This window comes from Sarcophilus harrisii, chromosome 2 (genome assembly GCF_902635505.1).
Source record: "Sarcophilus harrisii chromosome 2, mSarHar1.11, whole genome shotgun sequence".
Lineage (NCBI taxonomy): Eukaryota > Metazoa > Chordata > Mammalia > Dasyuromorphia > Dasyuridae > Sarcophilus > Sarcophilus harrisii.
Window position 1 is genome coordinate 257,030,030 of NC_045427.1, and position 20,437 is coordinate 257,050,466.

A 20,437-nucleotide genomic window follows, 5' to 3' on the forward strand; every position below is an offset into this window, starting at 1 on the left:
CACTCAAAGTTCTACATAACCTGGCCTGTTCTATCTTTCCATCCTTTTTACACCTTACCTCTTTGTCCCTTTGATCCCTCTCCCCCATGAACATAAACATACACTGTGTGTTCTAGCTAATGGCTTATTGACCATTGACACTTCATGATCATGAACATGCTCATGATACTTCATTTCACATCTCTGTGTACTTGGCTAGCTGTCCCCCATGCCTGGAATGCACTTTCTTTTCAATTCTACCTCCTTGGCTTCCTTCAAGAGTTCAGGCTCAAACCCTACCTTCTGCAGAAGGATTTTTCTGGTCTCCCTAGCCCCTTGTTCCCCATGACTTCCTCTTTCATATTACCTTAATTTATTCTATATACATCTTGCATGTGCCTAGTTGTTTATATGTTGCCCCTCTCAAAGTGAATTTATTGAGGGTATTTTTTTTTTTTTTTTTTTTGGTTTTTCTACATACCTCCAATATTGGGCAAAGTGCCTAGTATACATTAAACACTTGATAAATGCTGGTCAACTGATTGACTAGTACCTTCCTCTCTATTCTAGTTTATAACTTGTGTGCCAAGTAAAATTGAAAAAAAAAGTCAATATGATTTCAGAAAGTTATTCATCTTGGGCCCATAGCCAAAGGTCAAGGCTCAGTTCCAAAAGACTGAGCCCAAGTACTATTCCATTGTTATGTCCAGAACTGTCATTTTCCCTTTGGGCCCCTTCTTGCCTTTTCCTTAGGTAGTCATTCACTATTAATTCTATTATTAGACTACAGAAGAAGCTACACTACTTAATAGGAATATTCCACAGAATAAAAGCTCTCTTGGCTAGGCAAGCTTTCCTGAAGAGGATAAAAATACTGATTATTCCTTAATTCAACCAGCAAAAATGTATATAGTATTTTGTCCCTAACTCCTGTTGGTAATATGAGTATAGAATCATAAAATGTTAGACATAAGAGGAACTTAGCAATCATTTAACTTAAACATCTCATTTTGCCAATGAGAAAAACTGATTATCAGAGTGTTAAACTGACTTTCCCAAACTCATAGAGCTAATTAAGGGTTGAATTTCAGATCCAGCTCTCTTTCTATTCTGTGTTGCTTTCTCCCTGCTATCATACTTTTTGATATCATATATTATGGCCAGAGAGCCAGTATGAGAATGCCCTGACAATGTTACCTTAACTGCAGTCTACAAAGCACTATTCTCTGTTGTGGGACCAAAAGGATGAATTTGACTGATCTTCTGTGCTTGGAACTGATACTTTTTTTTTTTTTTGTTCACAGGTTATGGCCCCATTTCCAGAAAAATCCATTGGAGCCTAATGTAACCCAGCAAATCTTTCAAATGAAATAGCCTTATGGGAGGCAGGTTGTCATTTTGTGACATATTATTTAGGACTCAACTCAGGTTTCATTCTTTCTTCTTTCCATACTCATTTTCTTTTGTCCCCCATTCCTCAACTCCTCCATAAGTACCATTTTCTAATTAAGTAAGATAAAATTTGTAATGTTTAAAAGAAAGATATGACCTCCCTTGTGGGCCAGTCTTACTCTTTCCCATGCATCATTAAAAAAAAAAAAAGAAAGAAAGAAAAGAAAAGAAAAGGCAAGTTGCTGGAATGGCTTTTTTTTTTTTTTTAAATTGGTATCACTTTGTCTTTAGTGCAAACACACATGGCAATAATTTAGTGAACTCTAGTATTCCTCTTGTGGCAAATTGATAGCATAATTTTATTATGGGTGAAACAATGACTTCTGGGAGAGGAAGGATTCTCCCAGAACTACATATAACTCGGTTGACTAAATGTAATACTTGGAGAAGGTAATGAAAACAGTGGCAAGGCTCAGCAAGGACTAGAACATTTCAGTTTCTAGCTCCTGTCAAAAGGCCACTCAATAAATCATACCTGAAGCTTATTTAATGTCAGGAGCTAGTAATCTGACAGAATGCAATGGGGTGCTCACATCAAAAGAGGCATGCTGAGTCACATGATACTTGGTCCCTGTACCCTATAGGGTCATATAATCTTCTATGGATGTTTAACAAGTTACTTATTATGCTCCCTTTGGTGCTAATTATTTTATGTATCACTTGTTTTTTCATTTACTGACGTTGCCTTAGTTACTTTATTATTAAAAATAATTGGAAAGTCAATCTGTATTAATCTTTCTATTCTGCTTCAAATGGAGTTTCTATATTACTTCTTTTTCAGACTTTTTTCCCCTCCACCCACTTCACCTCCATACACACACACACACACACACACACATACAAACACACATACATTCCATCACATTTTAAGTACAAAAACACAAATGCAGCAGTCTAGGATAACAATAAAAATGATCAGGATACAGTTACTCATAAATGAATTGATATTCACATTCAACCCAGTTATAAAGAATGAATTTAGTGTGACTACCTTATAGTATTTTGTTGAATAACAACATTGTTTGAATAAAGAAATATGGGGGGAAATTATAAGAATACTCAAGTATTCTTCCAACTGAACAACATTTAAAGCACCTCAACATATTATTTTGAATATTTTGTTCACCATACTACTGGAATAATCAAAATTGTAATTCCAGGAAAAAAATTGATGTATAGCAGATCTCATGTATGAAAGCAATAGAACTTGATAGTACAGAAGAAATATTTTAAACTTAAAACACACACACACAGACTTACATACACACACACACATACACACACACTATGCTCTCCATGTTTCTTTGCAAGTTTTGTCTATTTTTTGTGGAGAGGTTAGCACTTCCCATTGCGTAGCAAATCAATCTCATGTATGAAAGCAATATGACATTGACATAATTTTATCAACAGTTAAAAAAAATAAAACCATTGAATTGGTTTTCAGATTAAAATGAGCTCTTTTGTCTTTGTCCATCTGTGATTTCATAGGTTTAGGGAATTCCCAGAAAGAAGATTCCCTCCACTGGTGTAGGCTGCAAGTTTTCTCTGACTTGTCTTAGAAAATTGACTATAGTTTTAAGAAGTTAAAATACTTTTTCAAGATAGCCAGTTTGTGCCAACCCAGGCTTTATTAAACCTGCTATTTATCCAATACCCATTCTCTCTCTCCAAAATTAGAGATCATTCAATCTTTAAATTGCCTAAATATCACAAGAGGTGATTAACAATGTTTAAGATGGATATTTGTCTGCCCCAGAAGGAAAAATAATTTTTTGAATATATATTTCTCACCTTTTTTTTTAAGTGACTGATTCGTCCTTTCCCTTGTTTTGCACTGAAACTATTAAGACTCTCTCTCTGTATATTTATCGACCTACATGTATACACATATGTGTATGTATATATCCACCTGTGAGCTTTGAAAAGATTTGAATTCAGATCTTCAGAGGTGATTTAGATGTTAATTCATTGTACTGTCCCACTCCCTTAATAATTGCTGCTAAAGTATGCTGCTTATCTTTGTTTCAAGGAAGTTTGCTACTCAAGAGATCAACATTAAACAGACTGAAACCTCAGCTTGCAGTGGCTAATCTCAAAGATAAGTATATCTAGAAACACATGGTAAATTTCATATCTCTCAATGTTTACCTTCCAAGGTAAAAAAAAAAAGGCGGGGGGAGGATTGTGGGAGAGTAAAAAAAAATATCAAACTAAGTACAGAAATAATGTGACTGGGAGTGAGGCAAGTTTATGCTGAATGAAAAGTCAGCAACAATGATTATGAGTCATGTACAAAGAGCTGGGAAAAAAAAAATGTTTTCTTTTATAATCACAATAAAACAATGAACCAGGAAATAGAACTTGATAGCACAGAAGAAATATTTTAAACTTAAAACACACACACACACACACACACACAGTGCTCTCCATGTTTCTCCTTTGCAAGTTTCTCCTATTTTGTGTGTGGGGAAAGTAAGGGGGAGTTAGCATTTCCCATTGTTCAGAAAGTAATGACTATACAATTCTTAGTGTCAAGATTCCAGTTGAATTCCTGTGAAATTCAACTACTGGTGTAAAACCTGAAATGCACAAGCTTAAACTCCACCTAACTAACACTATTCTTTGAATACAAAAAAGAACAGTACAAAACCCCCCTGTTCCAGATCCCAAGGTTAATAGGACCTAAATTTATTCATAACAGACCAGCTTTTCAAATTAGGCAATTCTCTGGGAGTATTCTCCTTAGAATGAAAATCTAGTCCAATGGCCAGACATATAATACTTGGATAGAACCTTTTTTCCAGAAGGCCTTTGAACATAATACTATACAAATTCATATTTATGATGCTGTTGTGGTTTTCCCAAAGATGAAGTTAGCAAAAAAAAAAAAAAAAAAAAAATAGGATGAGAAAGTAGATTTTTGCTGTAACTATCAGTCTACTGTGATGGAAATTCTTCTTGGGGGAAAAATATAAAGAAGATAATCAATATGAGATTGGTATTCTGGTCTCTTTTCTTTCTTTTCTCTGATTGGGCTTGAGCTCAGGGAATAATTTTGAACTTTAGAGTGGGAACATTATCAGTTTTCAATTTCTTTTCATCCTCTGCTTTTCAAAAATAACCGAGGGAGAGATTTTTTTGTTTTGTTTTAGTTTACATGAGTATTTCTCCCCTAACAAAGTGTGACATCTATATGCATCAGTTTTGACTTGGTCAGTGACACTTGTTAAATAAAGTGCTATAGTACTGTTATCAATTACTAGTTGCTACTTTTTTAATATACTTTTTTTAAAGGAAGAAGGAAAAGCAAAGAAAATGGTTTCAACATTTTACTCATTAAAAATGCATACAACACTAAAAGGTAGATTTTATATATTTCTATGTCATTTAGAGAAATCACTTAAAATATTATTTTTCAAACTATATTATGCCAAAGGAGGTAGATAAAGAGGCTCACTTAAGCACATTTTGTCTCTCTTCCAAATTCCACTCTAATGAAGTGCAGAAATAGGTAGAGACTTATGCCTAACACACAATTTGTCTTTGGGGTTGATTGTCTTCACCAATGAAAAGGAGGGGATTAATTCTGAAAATCTTCCAGCCTCAAAAGAAAAAGGGACCACTACTTCTTTTTGACCAATTTCTTTTTACATTTAGATATTTTTGAAAAGTGGTACTATGACATATAAAAAAATTTAGGGATGAAAAAATTTCTCTTCAAGTGAAATCATACTTTACAAATTTTCTGAATAGACCTTTATTTCAACAGTTCTTAAATTTGTTGTAATTTTTTTCAACAGAACTGTACTGCCCTCAAAAGTAACAATACTTTAAAAACTCTTGATTGGTATTCTAACCTTGCAAAGAAATGAGATAATGCTGCCAGCCTGATATGAAAGCCACATTTCATTCTCCCTTTGCAAAACAAAAGAAAAAAAAACCCAAAACATAACAAAAAATAAATAAACAAAAACCTCCCACTACCACAAAAGAGCTGGTACAATTGAATGGTACAGGGTTGTTGTACACCCACTCCCCTTTGAGTCGCTTCTCTGGCATCTCCTTCCTTCCTCCCCTCCTTTTGTTTACCATTTTTAAAGAGTTTTGTGGTGGCTGAGCTATTTGTCCAGTATTGGATTGAATCGAAATTTCTTGAAATGACAGTACCTCTAACAGGGCTTGAGGTTTCTGGAGAAGCTGATTGGACACACTTGGAAATTAGAGGTACAGCACCCTAAAATTTCTTCAATTTTAAGGTCTAAGTGGGGATTCTATGAGATTGTCACCACATCTGAACTAAAAAAAGGGTGGTAGTACTGCTTCTTATTAAAAAAAAAAAAAAAAAAATTGCAATTGCAAAGCTTCAGTACACAGCGGAGATACTTTGCTCAATACCTAGGTCCAGATGCTATAGTTCTCAGAAGACCAGAACAAAATGAGATCCATTTAAGTTTCAGGACAATTCTTCTGGTTAAACATCAATCATGGGTATATTTCTTTTCAGCCTTTATTAATCTCTCTTCCCCACTCCTACTTTGTTTTCTATGGTGATTTCAGGAAAATGGTAATATGGCTAAGGAGCTGGAATGATTTGGTGTTAGTGTTGGGATGAGAGAAGATACTGATGATTTTCTTACTGATACAAACCTAGTCCCTCATCCTATGGCTGACTGTTGTAAAAGAAACCTCCAAAAGAAAATTCAGCAGATGCTTTCTTGGAGGTAGTTGGGACAGCAAACCATGGTCACTGATTTTCCAGCATAAGAAGCAATTGAAATTGAAGCAATGAAGAACATTCCACATCAAACATATCAAATTATTGTTCAGAAACACATTTCTTTGTGTCTAGTAATTTCCAGATATTGACAGTTTTAGTATGTTAAATGCTGACAATAGTTTTAGCACTTTGCAAATCTGACTCCAGATTTAAATGGATTTTTCTTCAGAAACATAGATGTTATTTGGAAATAATCACTGAATATGTCAGCTATGTGCTTAACCAATGACAGCAAAAGAAAAAGCTGAGCAGGGCAAGGATATTTAGTTCAGCAAACTTCTACCCTTTTGGTTTATCTCAATTCTACCTCCCTGGTTTATCACTATATTCTTCACTCCTTTCTCTCTTGAGATAAAAGTGTCCAGCTGTCTCTTAAACTCATTTAGATTATTTGCATCACTGGCCAATTATTCCATATGTTTACTACTGTTTCAGTCAAAATTATTTTATTCAAAATCCTGTTTACTCTCAATTTCCTAATTCTATAATATGTTTCCTGGTGTTTGAAAATTTTATTTTTATATATTTATATTTATATATTTATTTTACAGATCTTGTTATACATAGCCAAAGTCTATTCATACCTTTTAAAAATTACTTTGCCATGACCTTTCTCTGTAGAAAAAAAGCCCCCTCTATTACCACTCATCCTACCAACATTAAGCTTAGAATCTGGAAGAAAAAGAGTATTATAGTCATTGTTCCATTTTTAGGAGGTATATATTAGAGCACTTTTATTTCTCCTAATAAACAAAGATGTTGAGAGCTTTTGGGTACAACTCCTACAAAATCTAGAGAAATACTCTGGTCTTATTCTGCTTAGATTCTAAAATGACTAGTCTTCTTAATACCACCTTGTGTTTTCAGAGCACTTTTTAAAATCCCAAAGTATTTTCCTGCAAATATTCTGCATTTCTACCTGAAGTTAAGTGGCTCAGAGATTAGTCTTAGACCAATAGTCAGAAAGACATGAGTTCAAATGTGACCTAAGGGCTTTAATTTGACTAGCGAAATCACCTAACCTTTCAGCCTCAGTTTCCTCATTTATAACATGGGGATAATAATTATAGCTAGGGTTGTAGTGAACATAAAATAAAATAATATCCATAAAGTACTTTATAAGTCTTAAAGCACAATACAAATGCTAGGTATTCTTCTTCTTCTTCTGGACATATTAATTTTATTCTTGAATCATTTCATTTTACTTAGAAAAAAATTGAGTTACCTTGGGCACTGAAAGAGATTCCCCCCTCCTCCAAAACAAAACTGCAATGGAAATACTTTTCTTGACTTGTGAACTCAATGTTCTTGTAAGTGAAAAAAAAGCTCATATAGATTATAGAAAGGCTGGTTAACTCTGTACAGTAAAGAAATATTTTTTGTAATATTATTTTATAAGGTAGGTTTGCTAACTATTGGAGTTTTTGAGATGAGAAAAAAAAGAACTAGTACTCTTAAGATTATTGGAAGGAGGGTGGAGCAAACAGGATGTAGTTATTTAACATCTTCTGTTTGACAAGCCTCACTAGGACATTTTCATCTAGTACACAAAGAAAGTCTCTGAACCAATTCCAACTATTAATTCTTTGAAATTTAACATGTAGGTTCTTTTATTTTGGACTCAGAAGACAACTTTCTTTCAAGAACTTTGTATCGCTGTCACCTGTATCAGTCTGCTGGTAATTAACCACATTTATTCTAATGTGTGTGTGTTTATGTTTGCATGGATGTATATATGTATGTAATTGGATTTTAATTGTTGGTATTTGATTTTGATACATGAAATTCAATAAATTCTTTTCTGTGTTTCTATTTTAAAATCTGTAAAATTGACAATTTGTGTTTGTTTTTTTAAATACTGTGCAATAGTATCAGAAGAAAGGTACACAAGAACATGGAAAATATATGAAGTTTTCATTGTTCCCATTTGATTTTCAGTTCAGTACTATTGTACATTGTCTTTTTACTGCCACACCATCAGAAAAAAAATAATACAAGCACAGTGCCATAGCTCATGGCCAGTGTCAGAGATTTAGAGGCATTGTCCAACAAATTACTCAAACAAGACCTTTTAAAAAACCTTGTTTTTCTTTAGTCTATTTATACCTATAAAAACGTTTCTTTAGAAAATCTCACAGCATTATTGCTCCCAATTTTCCTAAAATATTTCCTAAGTCTACCATCCACAGTCATTTGAAGCCAGTTACCTCCTACGGTTCTCTAATCCTACTGCCTTCACATCAAAGAACTACAGAAATGATCATCTAAGAAACTACAAAATCCCATCTTTACTGGCATAGAAGCTATTCATGGCAAGTTATCAGTACCTGAAAATTTATTTCCTCTTAAGAATATCTATTTCCCCCTCCGGAACATCTCCATTGTAGTTTATAATCTGATGCCTTCTATCTAGTTTAAATGACAAGAAATTACTAGTTTATCTTCTCATTTTCACAAGTCAATTTCAATCATTAGTACAATTAAAATACAATAAAAAAATAAAATAAGAGTTATCACCCACTAAAGACCTACCCTGATGACTTACTTTGAGGCTCAACTAAGCTAGCACAGGTAAGCAGGGACTCTGACAGATCTCATCAAGCCAGAGAGGCTTCAAGTAATAGCCAGTGATGAATTGTATGGTTTTTGTACAAATACCTATATAGTTAAGTTCAGAGAGTTTTGCTATAAGAAGGTTGGCCACTGGGTTAGGACTTTTGATCATAGTAGTTCACGAAACCATTTAAAACATGGAGTGATTTCAGCCTGTATCGGTGTAAGAAAAGGCTGAATTGATGGAATCCAAATTCCTTTTAAATACTGCCCTAATAAAAAGAATAATAGTCAACTCAGTAGCAGAACTGTCAATAACAATACTGATCAATAATATGAACAAGCCACTTTATTTTTCCTTTCAAATTTCCCATTTCTGTTGAGTATCACCATGCTATTACCCACACTCTAAATGCATGGGTTAACATGGATTCTTCCACTTTCCTTACCCCACATGTCTAATCAGCCACTAAAGCTCCACAAATTTAGTGTCATCCCCTTCTTCCATTTACATGGCTGTTTGATTCAGCTGGTATGATTTCAGTTTGGACCCTCATTTTCTTATATCTGGATTACTGTAAGAGCTTCTTATAAACCTCTTTGCCTCCAATGGCTTTCCCTCTCAATTAATTTTCTACATAGCTGTTGAAACAATGGCATAAGACTCCCTAAGGCACAAGACCAGCTACATAACTTCCAGTCTCAGATACCTACAGTGGATGCTCTTTGACAAGAAGATAAAATGACTTCACAGTCTGACATTTAAAGCCTGCCATAGTATAGATCCCACTTTCATTCCTCACCTTATTTCACACTATTTCCCTCTATATTTATAGTCTATATAGACCAACCAGAATATATCTTCTACCATCTTGTCCTGCCCTCACCTTTTTGGGTACCATGTACTTATGCAGGCTGTCCCTTTTGCCTGGGGGACACTCCTAATCTCCAGTTGTTGAAATTCTCTTTTTTCCCAAGGACCAATTTAGGCACTATTTACTCCATGAAGTCTTTTCTGATCTTCCCAACTGAAAGTGAGCTACCTCCCTTGATTTTTTTTTTTTAGGGGGGGAGGGTGGGTGTGAGATTCGGTGGGTGGAGAGTTGTCTAGAATGCTCTTTTGCCCTTATTACACTTTAATCTTGTAGAATACTTATTGTCTAATTTACCACTCCCTCCTCCCTCCCTGCAACCATGCAATTAGATTGTAATCTCCTTGAAAAAAAAGACTATGTTATTGTTATTTTTTTTTTAATTGCATTTCTGAAGGCCTTCCTCATACTTGGTACTTAATCATGTTTGCATTTTCTCTCTCTTATTGCTTGATTTTTAGCTATTTCATCTAAATATTTCATCCCATAGATGAGTTGAAGGCCAAAGGAGGCATAGGAAGTCATTTTGGTTCCTTACTATTATAAAAAAAGTATAATTGCTTCTGTGCTAGGGTATGAAATAGAGTTTGGAGATTTCAGTTGTCTGCAGGTATTTGTATATTCCAAAATTGCTAAGAGTTGATTATAGGAAGAAGGAAAAAAATCCTTAAAGACACCTTTCCTTTAATCCATTTTCTAATTGGTTGTATTACCAATTTATACTCAGACTATTGCAACTATGCTGGGAAAAAAAAAAAAAAACACACCACATTAGAATCACTTTTAACATTGACTGATAAGTTAAAATACATTTTCTCTCTCTTAATTATCATTTAAACTTCCTTTTGCTTATTTGTTTCTAAGTTCATGATTACAAATTGATCTTTAACAGTCTTGCTTTCATTGCTTATTGCTATAATCTAATGCTTATTGCCATGTTCTATAGCTTATAACTGTAGATGATGCTTTCTGTCACTACTTAGCCACCTTGATATTGTGTGACCTTTATATTTTAAGGGATAAATGGCAATACAGGAATTGGAACCGAAAGTGTAATTTTTTCATAAGCTCCATATATTAATAATAACAACATTCCAATCTATTAGTTTAAAAATTTGTCTTTGGGATCTTCTACCCTTAATCTTTAGTATTAAATAGAGGAGTGGTAACTATTTCTATAGAAATTCCAGCAGATTAAGTTTTATGTAAAGCATAGGATTATAACTCTGATACACTGCTCTGTACTGATGGTAGCTTTTGTTCATCAACCTCTTCTTTTCTCTTCTAACCTCCAAAAAAAATTTCCGGATAAACGGGTCAATTAGTCTCTATTTCAATGCCTCAAGGCATGAGAGCAAGATCTAGCGTTGTTAGCATTCTTTTTTCATTATTTTTTTTTTAACTCCTCACAACCACCCTGTTATAAACTAGGCTCCTATATTAATTTTCATGTTACATTTTAGAGAAGAGATGACTTTGCTCTGCTTTATTGCTCTATGTTACCAAATTTGGTATGTGATCATGATACAGATGTTCCTGCATCTTAAAGTTACTGTGCCCATTATAAAAATTTTGAATTTGGAGGTAGTGCTATGGAATTTTTCAATACAGAGTAGAAAAGTTAGGATATTTTCAATTTGGCACAAAAAAATCTAGTTGTTTGAATGTTTATTATTTATTATGGAAAGGATAACCCACACTATCATAACTCTTGGAAGCCTATATTAAGAATTACTCAAAGCAAAGAGTATTATGTCTTTTAGAGACATAGAAACTGAAAAGATCATGAAAGGTAGCTTCAAAGAGTAGGAATGCCCTTCTCAGTTTCCACTAGTTAGACAAGTTGTCTAAATATGAGAATATACCACTTTTTGGCTAGGCTTTGACCAAGAACCGTATGAATATTGAAAATTAATTATTCCTTTAAAATCCAATGACTATATGAAAAGTTCACATAATGGTTATGATGGGATAGGACTTCTCCCCAGTTCTCACTCCACCCTCCCCTCCCTCCCCCCGCCTAAATCAAAAGATAATGAATTATTTCTCTTAACAAAATAGAAACAGTGGGAGATATCCCTATTTCATTTCATTTCGTCTTTTTACACAGCTCATCCTAACCTCCTCCCCACTGGCTAAAACTTGACAGATGGGATGGGTCTGAAACAAGTTCATCATGATCATGCAGCAAATTTACATTTTCTCAATTATAGTTTGGTGAATAACATGCCATAAAATAAGGCATAATTCAGATGATTCCCCCAAATATCTAAGAATTTGAAAACAAAAGAAACCCAACAATTTTATAAGCATTATAGATTATTCATAGTTTGTGATGAGTGTTTGATTATACACATATATACACATTTATGGATATATGTACTACATACACACATATATACACACATATTTAATATGTATATTATATGTACATATAAGTATATGTTATACTTAGGAGGTACATGTCAGTGTAGAAACATATCCATTTTCCTCTCTTTATGAGATTAACACCTTTATTCTAAGTTTTTGGTATGAAGGGTATCTTTAAATGTACATTGTTCCAATCTTCAGAAGAAAATTAAAGTGAATTCAAGTCTATATTGTCTATCCTTCCTTTCTGCCTTTCTTTTCAGGTTAGCAGTTTATTTCTGCATTAATCACCCTGACAGAAGCAAGGCAACTCAATTTTCTGCTTCTGTAGGTAGGCACATCACTTTCTGTACCGCACTAGGCATGAAAAGGGCTGCAGCTAAGCTTTGGTTACTGGTGTAATTGAAATGCTATCCACACTATAGGGTGCATTAAAGTCAGATAACGGCAGTTCCTGTGGCCAATTTAAGTAGCTTGACTTCCCTGGGAAAAAAAAAAATTGCCTGACAGATAAGGCAGACAAACTGGCTAATTCTCCAAGCATGTCTCTCATTGTGATCCTAGAAAAATGAGAAAAAAATGAATCACAGAACCACAAAATCAATTGACCCTCGGGTAGCTCATCAGGCAGCGAGCCTGATAAACCTAAAAGCTTTGTTAATGTCTGCCTGCCTGTATCCCACAGATAGAGCACTTTGTAAATGAACCTGCTTTGATAAATATATTAAGGAAAGCTGTGAATAAAGGCAGAGACTTCTCATTTGTAAATACAACCTCTGCTACATGGAATTAGAATGATAAAATGGAGTTCCATGTAATTAAGTTTGTATAAGGCCTGAAATCCGTGCAAATACTTTCCCTGAATTTTGAAAGAGAACTGTCAGTTCAATTAATCTGAACATCACCCCAAGAATGTACTGAACAAAATTAAGCTGCTGATAAAACCTGGGCCAGTATTTTGATAAGTAATTCCTATATCATTTCTTGGCTACTGTGATCATTTTATTTAATCCTCTGCTTCCTCCACCTCCCCCACCCCCCACTTTTTCCTCAGTTACACTCTAAGCTATGTACAAAGGGTGGATGGTCTTCACACTTCCATAACAGCATACTACCATACTGCAAAGCTGAAAGTGGAGAGGGGGAGCTCCTTTCCCCCATGTAATAAATATCAAAGTAAATAGATTCTTCTTAAGAGAAATTTAAAAGCCAGCATCTAAATTGCCACTCAGGGGTTAAACAAAGGAAGGTACATCAAAACTGAGAATTCAGAATTAGGACTGAACAAAAGCATGCTACTCTTTCATTATCATCAGTAGTAATGTCATGAACAAAACTTAGGTTTTAAGCAGAGAATTCCAAAGTTTTAGAGACGGCGCAGGGAAAGAGAAAGGAAAAAGGGATCACAAAGAATATAGGAATATAAGGAAGAAAAAGAGAGGGAGGAAGGAGAAATCTTTAAAAGCAATTTACCCATTAGCTTTATCAAATATCAATTTTATACTTAAAAGCAGCAACACTACGAGTTGAGTTCAATTTCATTTGCTTTAGAAATTGGAAAAAAAAACAATTATTTACAATTTAGCCATGGAAACAAATATTGATTTTCAACATCACTCACCAGTTGTTTACTTGTAGAATTGTAAGTCCTGTGTCCTGGGCTAACTGTTTCTTCTGCTCCTCTGAAGGATATGGATGCTAAAAAATAAATAAAAGATTTATTAGCAGTTAGAAAAGATGTACTTGTGTCTTAGAAAGAAGACACCACTTGAGGTTTTTATGGTTTGACTTTGATTTTCAAAGAAAAGGCTTTTTTTTTTTTAAATATGTGAAGATAAATGATGGAAATGATAAGATATAGATCAAAGTCAAAGATGACTAATGCTTGATAGTCCCTGTTCTTGCAACATATTTCAGTTCATGCAACAAGAAAATTATATAAATATTGGTTATTAGATTGAAAAAAATGGTCATGTATTTTTGCAACTATTTCAACTTTAGGCTACATTAAATCCTATGCAAAATATTCTAGTTGCACAAAAGGCAACTTGTTACATTGGCATTTTGCATTGCTGCCTAAAACACATGTGTATAGGAGCTTTTTTAAGGTTATCCATCTAAGAGGACCCAACTAACCTATTTTTGTCCAGTTTAAGTAAGCTTATTGACAACATAAAAGTTTGGAGAGTGCTATGGGATAATCAAGGGAATTCTCAGGAGTCATGACAACCAATTCAATTACTTATATGGTTTATTGACAAGACATTTATTCAGTTTCCTTCGACCATTATTCTATTGGGGTAGGTGGACAGGCAAGAAACACATATTTAAATGAATCTATTATGTGTAAGACTTCACATAAAATTGTGAATTTAAATTTTTATGATGACAGAATTAAGCTATCAACTTCTCTGCTCCCACTCTTTCCTCCCCAAGATCATCCACAAAAAAATATCTTGGGGAGCAGTTATGATATCATCAATATGTTCTTCATTCTTGCAACTCAAAGATTATTGTTTTAGCATTACATAGATCCTTAAGAGTTACTACACTATAGTACACAAATGGGTTAAATATGGCATACCTTTATATTTACTAGTTTTCTCATGGAGAAAAAGTGAGCTTTATTTGTGAGCTTATAATCTTTTACAATCAAAAAATCCTCAAATAATAAATATTTTTTCCAATGATAATAGATCATGAACAGCAAATAGTCTACTTAAACTACTCTAATCATTCTGATGCTTGTCAGTGAGATATTTTAGTCTTCTCATATTTTATTCTTTAGGCATTTCACCTCTCATAATAATGTATGTTATCCATAAGATGTCCAGTGACTTACTAGCAAACCCCAATGCCATTAGGTTAAACAATATCCCCTGTATAGCAAAAGGGGTTAACTAGATTGATATTAATATAGAAGCCAGGCTTTTAATATTCTGCAAATGTTAACAAAGAAAGATGATAATGTTGAGTTAATATGGGTTAAGCATAAAATGAAAATAAATTTTTCTGATTGCGAGGTGTTGACACTTTTTTGGCGAGGGCCTCCAGCCTGTTCTTGAAAGCTGTGTAATTACAGAAGGCTTTTCCCCTCCTTCCCCCTCCTGCTTCTAGCCTGCCCACATTAGTAATGACCCCTTCACTGCTTCAAAAACCACTAATAGTCTTCAGCACAGGCAAGAAAAATGAACAGGATAAATTGGAATCCACAGTCAGTAATTTGCATCATATGAGGCTGCTTCGGCCACTCACGCTCATCCCTGGCCATCAATCCCTGACTGTCAGGTGCTGCACTCTGCCACCATGACAAATACTCCTCCTAACACTCTGATTCGTCCAAACAATGTAATTGTACTCTATTCTCCTCTTGGTAATGGAGATAATGAATGACTGCACAAACAAGAAGGATTGCTTATCAGATTCTGGGGTGGCTTCAAATTGAAGAAAGGAAAAAAGGCTCTAGTACAAATTTTAATTGCCTGAAAATGCTGGTTAGGAAAAAAAAAAGGGAAAGGAAAAAAGAAATCCTTCTCTTTTTCATATCTTCATGCTCAAGTGGATAACTTTTGACCCATTTTCCTTCTTTGGCTTTTTAGGGGCTAGCTAGATCTTTTGTTTGTCCACTCTGGGAAAACGGAGTTGTTAACATAAGACTACATTGCTCGAATACCACCATGGTGGCACAATCATATCATGTACAATTTTATCAGTAGTAATTCTTGATCCTTTTGATATTCAGCTTCACAAATTGTGGCGAAGTACTACTTTGATACATCTTTGTAAATAAAAGGGCTCTGTGTGTATGTGTGTGTGTGTGTGTGTGTGTGTGTGTGTGTGTGTATGTGTGTGTAAGCTTGAGAATGTGAGAAGCTGAGAGAGGTAAGGGATGGTAAAGATAGGAGGGGAGCAGAAGAAGAGGGTCCTGTCATTCAGCAACCTGTTCCTTTCCATTTGATTGTAAATTCTGATTATACTAACAAAAATATTTTACGATGAATTTAACCAAATGGTCAGAGAATTACAACAACATAATCTATCCTGGGAATCCCTGAACAGTATCATCAATGTGAAGAAAGTTGTAAACTCCATCCACACATCTTTAAAAAAGATGAGGTATTACCAATTTTACCTTGCACAGATGGCTTAAAAAATTAATAGGGAAGATAATAACAACCTTCAGTTATTGAAATAACATTCTGTGGTTTTTGAACATCAGTGATTCCATGGCCTTTTATATATGGAGTGGACTGTTTATCTGAAAGTGTTCTGGCAAACTGCCACCATATTTCTAAAATTAAAAAAGGGATGGAAAACAATCAACATTCAGAGGAACTGAAACCATAGCAATGTGTTTTGGATTAATTTACAAATATGTGTATATATTTAAGGCTAAACTATGGAACCAGAAAATTCTTACAACTTAGTCTATCATATGCATTCTTACACTTTATTAGAACAGACATCATATTGAAATAATAAACATGGGAGGCCTTCACTCCTTCTTTGATCTATTTTACTAAATGTCTGACTGGCTCAAATTTAAAATAAACTTTGGTATGTTTGCACTTGAAAAACTGAAAGGAGTCCATGAGTAATAATTTGTTGTCAGTTTCCATATTCTTGGATTGAGTCTATAGTTTAGTCTGTATGTTATCTGGTGCCAACCTTCTTTGGCCCATTGGTTCAGAGGTGGTTCAACTTTCTCATAAGAGCATGTATGGTATTATAATAAGAACAATGATAATTCCTTCATCAGGAGAGAACCAGAGTGAAATGAGAAATAGGTCAAAACTTTTAATGTGAAAAGTCTAAAGGCATAGTAGCAAAGATAGAGTTTTGATAGAAGTCAATCAGAATAAGAGATACATATCACAAAGATTCTCTTAGTATGACTCAAGGAAAAGTTTTCAAACACTTGATAGAATGCTGAAATTCTCAACATGTCTGGGAAATATTTTTCTTTTCTTAAGGGGGTTAGTGAAAGAAAATTATTAAAAAGATTTGTAGCTGGATTTTTTAAGATGTTAAAAATTAGGGGACAAGATGAGTGTTTATTGAGAAGTGGCTAAAGAAATTGTGGTATAGGAATGTCAAGAAATATTATTTCACTAGAAGAAATGAAGGAATGAGTAATTTAGATAAATTTAGGAAGACTTACATGAACTGATGCAGTGTGAGTTCAGCAGAGACAGAATAATTAATTATGTACAGGAAAACAACATTCAAAAGACATCATCAAAACTCAAATAAAAGCATCGTGAATTGTCAGAATTTAACTGTAGTAGATTGACAATGAACATGACACCTTCTTTTTGGTAGTAGATTGGTAGACAACAAGCACAAAATGAGATCTATGCTTTCATATGTGGTTAATGTGTCAGTTTATTTTAGCTGAGTCTCTTATTAAAGAGAAAGAGTTCTTTGGGGGTAAATAGTAAGGAAAAGTACTAAGAAATGAGAGTGGTAAATTAAAAAGGTATCAATAAAATATTTGGAAAGAATACTGATTGTTCACTTTTCTCAAATTGGTAACTTCTTTGTAATGCTTTTTCATTGGGTATTGATGTGTTTTAAAAAAAAAAATATATATATATATAAATATATACACATGCTGAATCTTCACTACAATATTTGTAAATTCTATGTATTAGAAATGCATTGTGAATGGAGAAATTCTTTAGCAAGAAATTTTTTTGATGATTTAGATTACTAACGCTCTTTGAATGGCTTCTAAGCAGACCCATAATATCTTGAATTCTGCTCTATGGTGAATGTCACAGCATTGTTACAATGCATTTGAGTCCATATTGCATATTAGAGGAATATCATACATTTGAGGAGAGTTAATTAAACTTCTTTTTATTACCAATCAGCCTTTGTTGAGAGATAATGTTGTCTAGTAGAAAGGATGTTGGGAATCCTTTCTACTTTCCACATGTTGAGATTGTGAAAATTATAGCCCTAGAGACAGTATCCAGTTTATTGCAACTAGGATGGTTAGAATTTCAATTATATGTCTGTTTTTTCCTTAAAGAATTGAGATTATAGATGAGAAGCTTTGGGAATGAGGCGAGGGGAGTGGCAAATAGCTATCTCCAAGTCACTGAGGGGTTATCACTTGGAATCAATCAGGTTTGGGCTTACTCTGCTTGATCCCAGGAGCATACCTAGGAGCAAAAGTTGCAAAGAGACAAATTCAGGTTTGACACAAAGAAAAATACTCCCAACAATTAAAGTATCCCAAAGTGGAATGCACTGCCTGGGGAGACAATAGACTCCAAATCACTGGAAACTTCAATCAAAGGTTGGATAACCATTTGTAGGGTGTGTAGTGGAAGAATTCTTTTTATCAGATGTGAGTTGTTAGATGGCTCTTAAGGTACCTTCCAACTCTGAAGTTCTATGATGGTTTATTGAATTCAGGGAAGATAGAAAGACAGTATGGCTAAATTATAAAGCCATGCTAACAACCCTGTATCAGACATGGGAGCAGATAGCTACTGGATCAAAAAATCAGAGATTTAAGACGGGTCTAGAAGTGAATGCTATCGAGTCCAACCTATTCATTTTATAAATGAAGGAACCAAGGTATAAAATGACTGGATGATATGCAAGTCAGATGGTCATAGATTCTATTCTTTATTTTAAATTACAAAAAAAAAAAAAAAAAAGCATCCTTTTGGAGCCATTAAACTTCTCTTGTGGACAAATGAAGGTGCTTATATGCTATTACTTGACTGTTTGGGTCTGGATCGCAGGGACATAGAATCATAGGTTTTAGAGCTATGAAGGACCAAAGAAGTTTTCTAATCTAACCCTATAATTTTACTAAGTGGACTAAGAGGTCCACTAATTGCCCAAGGTTACAGAGACAACAAATATCAGAGCTAGAATCTAAACCTAGACTCTCTGACTACAAATCCAGGGTTTTACCCACTGTACCACAAAGTGAGAAGTCAAACTGAGTCAGAATCAGTAGTTCATGTTAAATTCTATTAGTCATATCAATAGAGTAAATAGTAGTAATAGTAGCATCAGTAGCAGCAGCTACTGGTATATACTATTTTACTACACTATTTTAGGAATACATTATTTTAAAGCATGAAAAGTGCTTATTATTATTTCATTATTATTATTATTCATTCAATATATTATTTAATTAATTCAATTTTGCATGAATTAATATTTTCACTTTGTCTTGAGTAAGCATAAACACAAATAGTTCCTTTTCAATTTAGAAACCCATAGAGACACAGCTAAGTGGTACAGTGGTTAAAGCACTGGACCTAAAGTCAGGAAGACCTGAGTTCAAATAATATGACTTCAGACTTTTACTAGCTGTGTGGCCTTGAGCAAATCATTTAATTCTGTTTGCTTCAGTTTCCTCATCTGTAAAATAAGCTGTAGAGGGAAATGGGAAATCACTCCAATGTCTTTGTCAAGATCATCCCAAAAAGGGTCACAGAGAGTCAGACATGACTGAAACTATTGAACAATAACAGATTGATTCTAGAATTGGAGTAATTGACTTGAAGTCCATGAACTTTTAAATGATGTTCTGATAATGATGTTTCAATTAGTATCCTTTGTAATCACATTATTATATGTATTTGAAAATAGTGCTATGAGAAGGTAACCATAAGTTTCATTGAACTTTCTGATGGATCCATGGTTAACACAAGTTAGATGATTTAAGTTAATCACTTAAGAATTTCTGATAGAGATGACCCATATCAAATCATTTGAAACCAAGTTTTAGGCCCTTTTTCATGTTGGAATAGTCTATGCCAGGGAAGGAAGGAGGATTAATGTAGTCAATATTCAAATAAGATTGGTGATAAAAGACAAATTTCCTTTTTTATTGACATTCTGAACTGAAACGTACCATGTGGAGCTTTGACAATTGAACAATTTCTCCTCCTCCCCCTTCCTGTATTTCCCAAGTGAGGAAACTACTCTTGTGAAAATGAGGAAGCTCTGACTTATAGGAAATAGTGCATGATGAATTATATCATTTGGAATTTTCTCTTTTCCTCCCCTCTCTGCTCCTCCCCTGAGAATTACTGATCACTGATAAAAACAGCAACATATTGCTTTTGTCCCAATCCATAATTCTGGCCAAACATGGCAAAAATTTCTGAAGCTAAGGATTTTTAAACTGGTTTCCCACAAGAATAGTACTCAAGAAATCTCAAAAATCAGATGACTAAAAGGAAGCAATGGAAAAATACTAGAACCAGAATCAGGAGACCTAGGATTGAATCAAACTTTGATCACTTGCTATTGGGTATCTTTGGGCAAGTAACCAAAATGAGGAGATAGTACTAACTGGTATTTAAAGTCCCTTCCAGTTCTAAACCTATAAATTAATGATATTTCATTGAATTTAGAGATGAAAGGGACCTCAGAAGTCAACCATTTACAATTTTCC

The 20,437-nt window shown here is 34.1% G+C and overlaps 1 protein-coding gene across 13 annotated transcripts in view; it reads right to left on the reverse strand.

Moving 5' to 3' along the window:
- MEIS2 (Meis homeobox 2) overlaps window positions 1-20,437 on the reverse strand; it is a 223,093-nt gene that overhangs the window by 54,678 nt on the left and 147,978 nt on the right. For all 13 annotated transcript variants that reach the window (XM_023500289.2, XM_031952062.1, XM_023500295.2 and 10 more), the window contains one exon: window positions 13,625-13,701. In XM_023500289.2, the coding sequence (XP_023356057.1) occupies window positions 13,625-13,701 (77 nt within the window). The remainder of the gene's footprint in view (window positions 1-13,624; window positions 13,702-20,437) is intronic.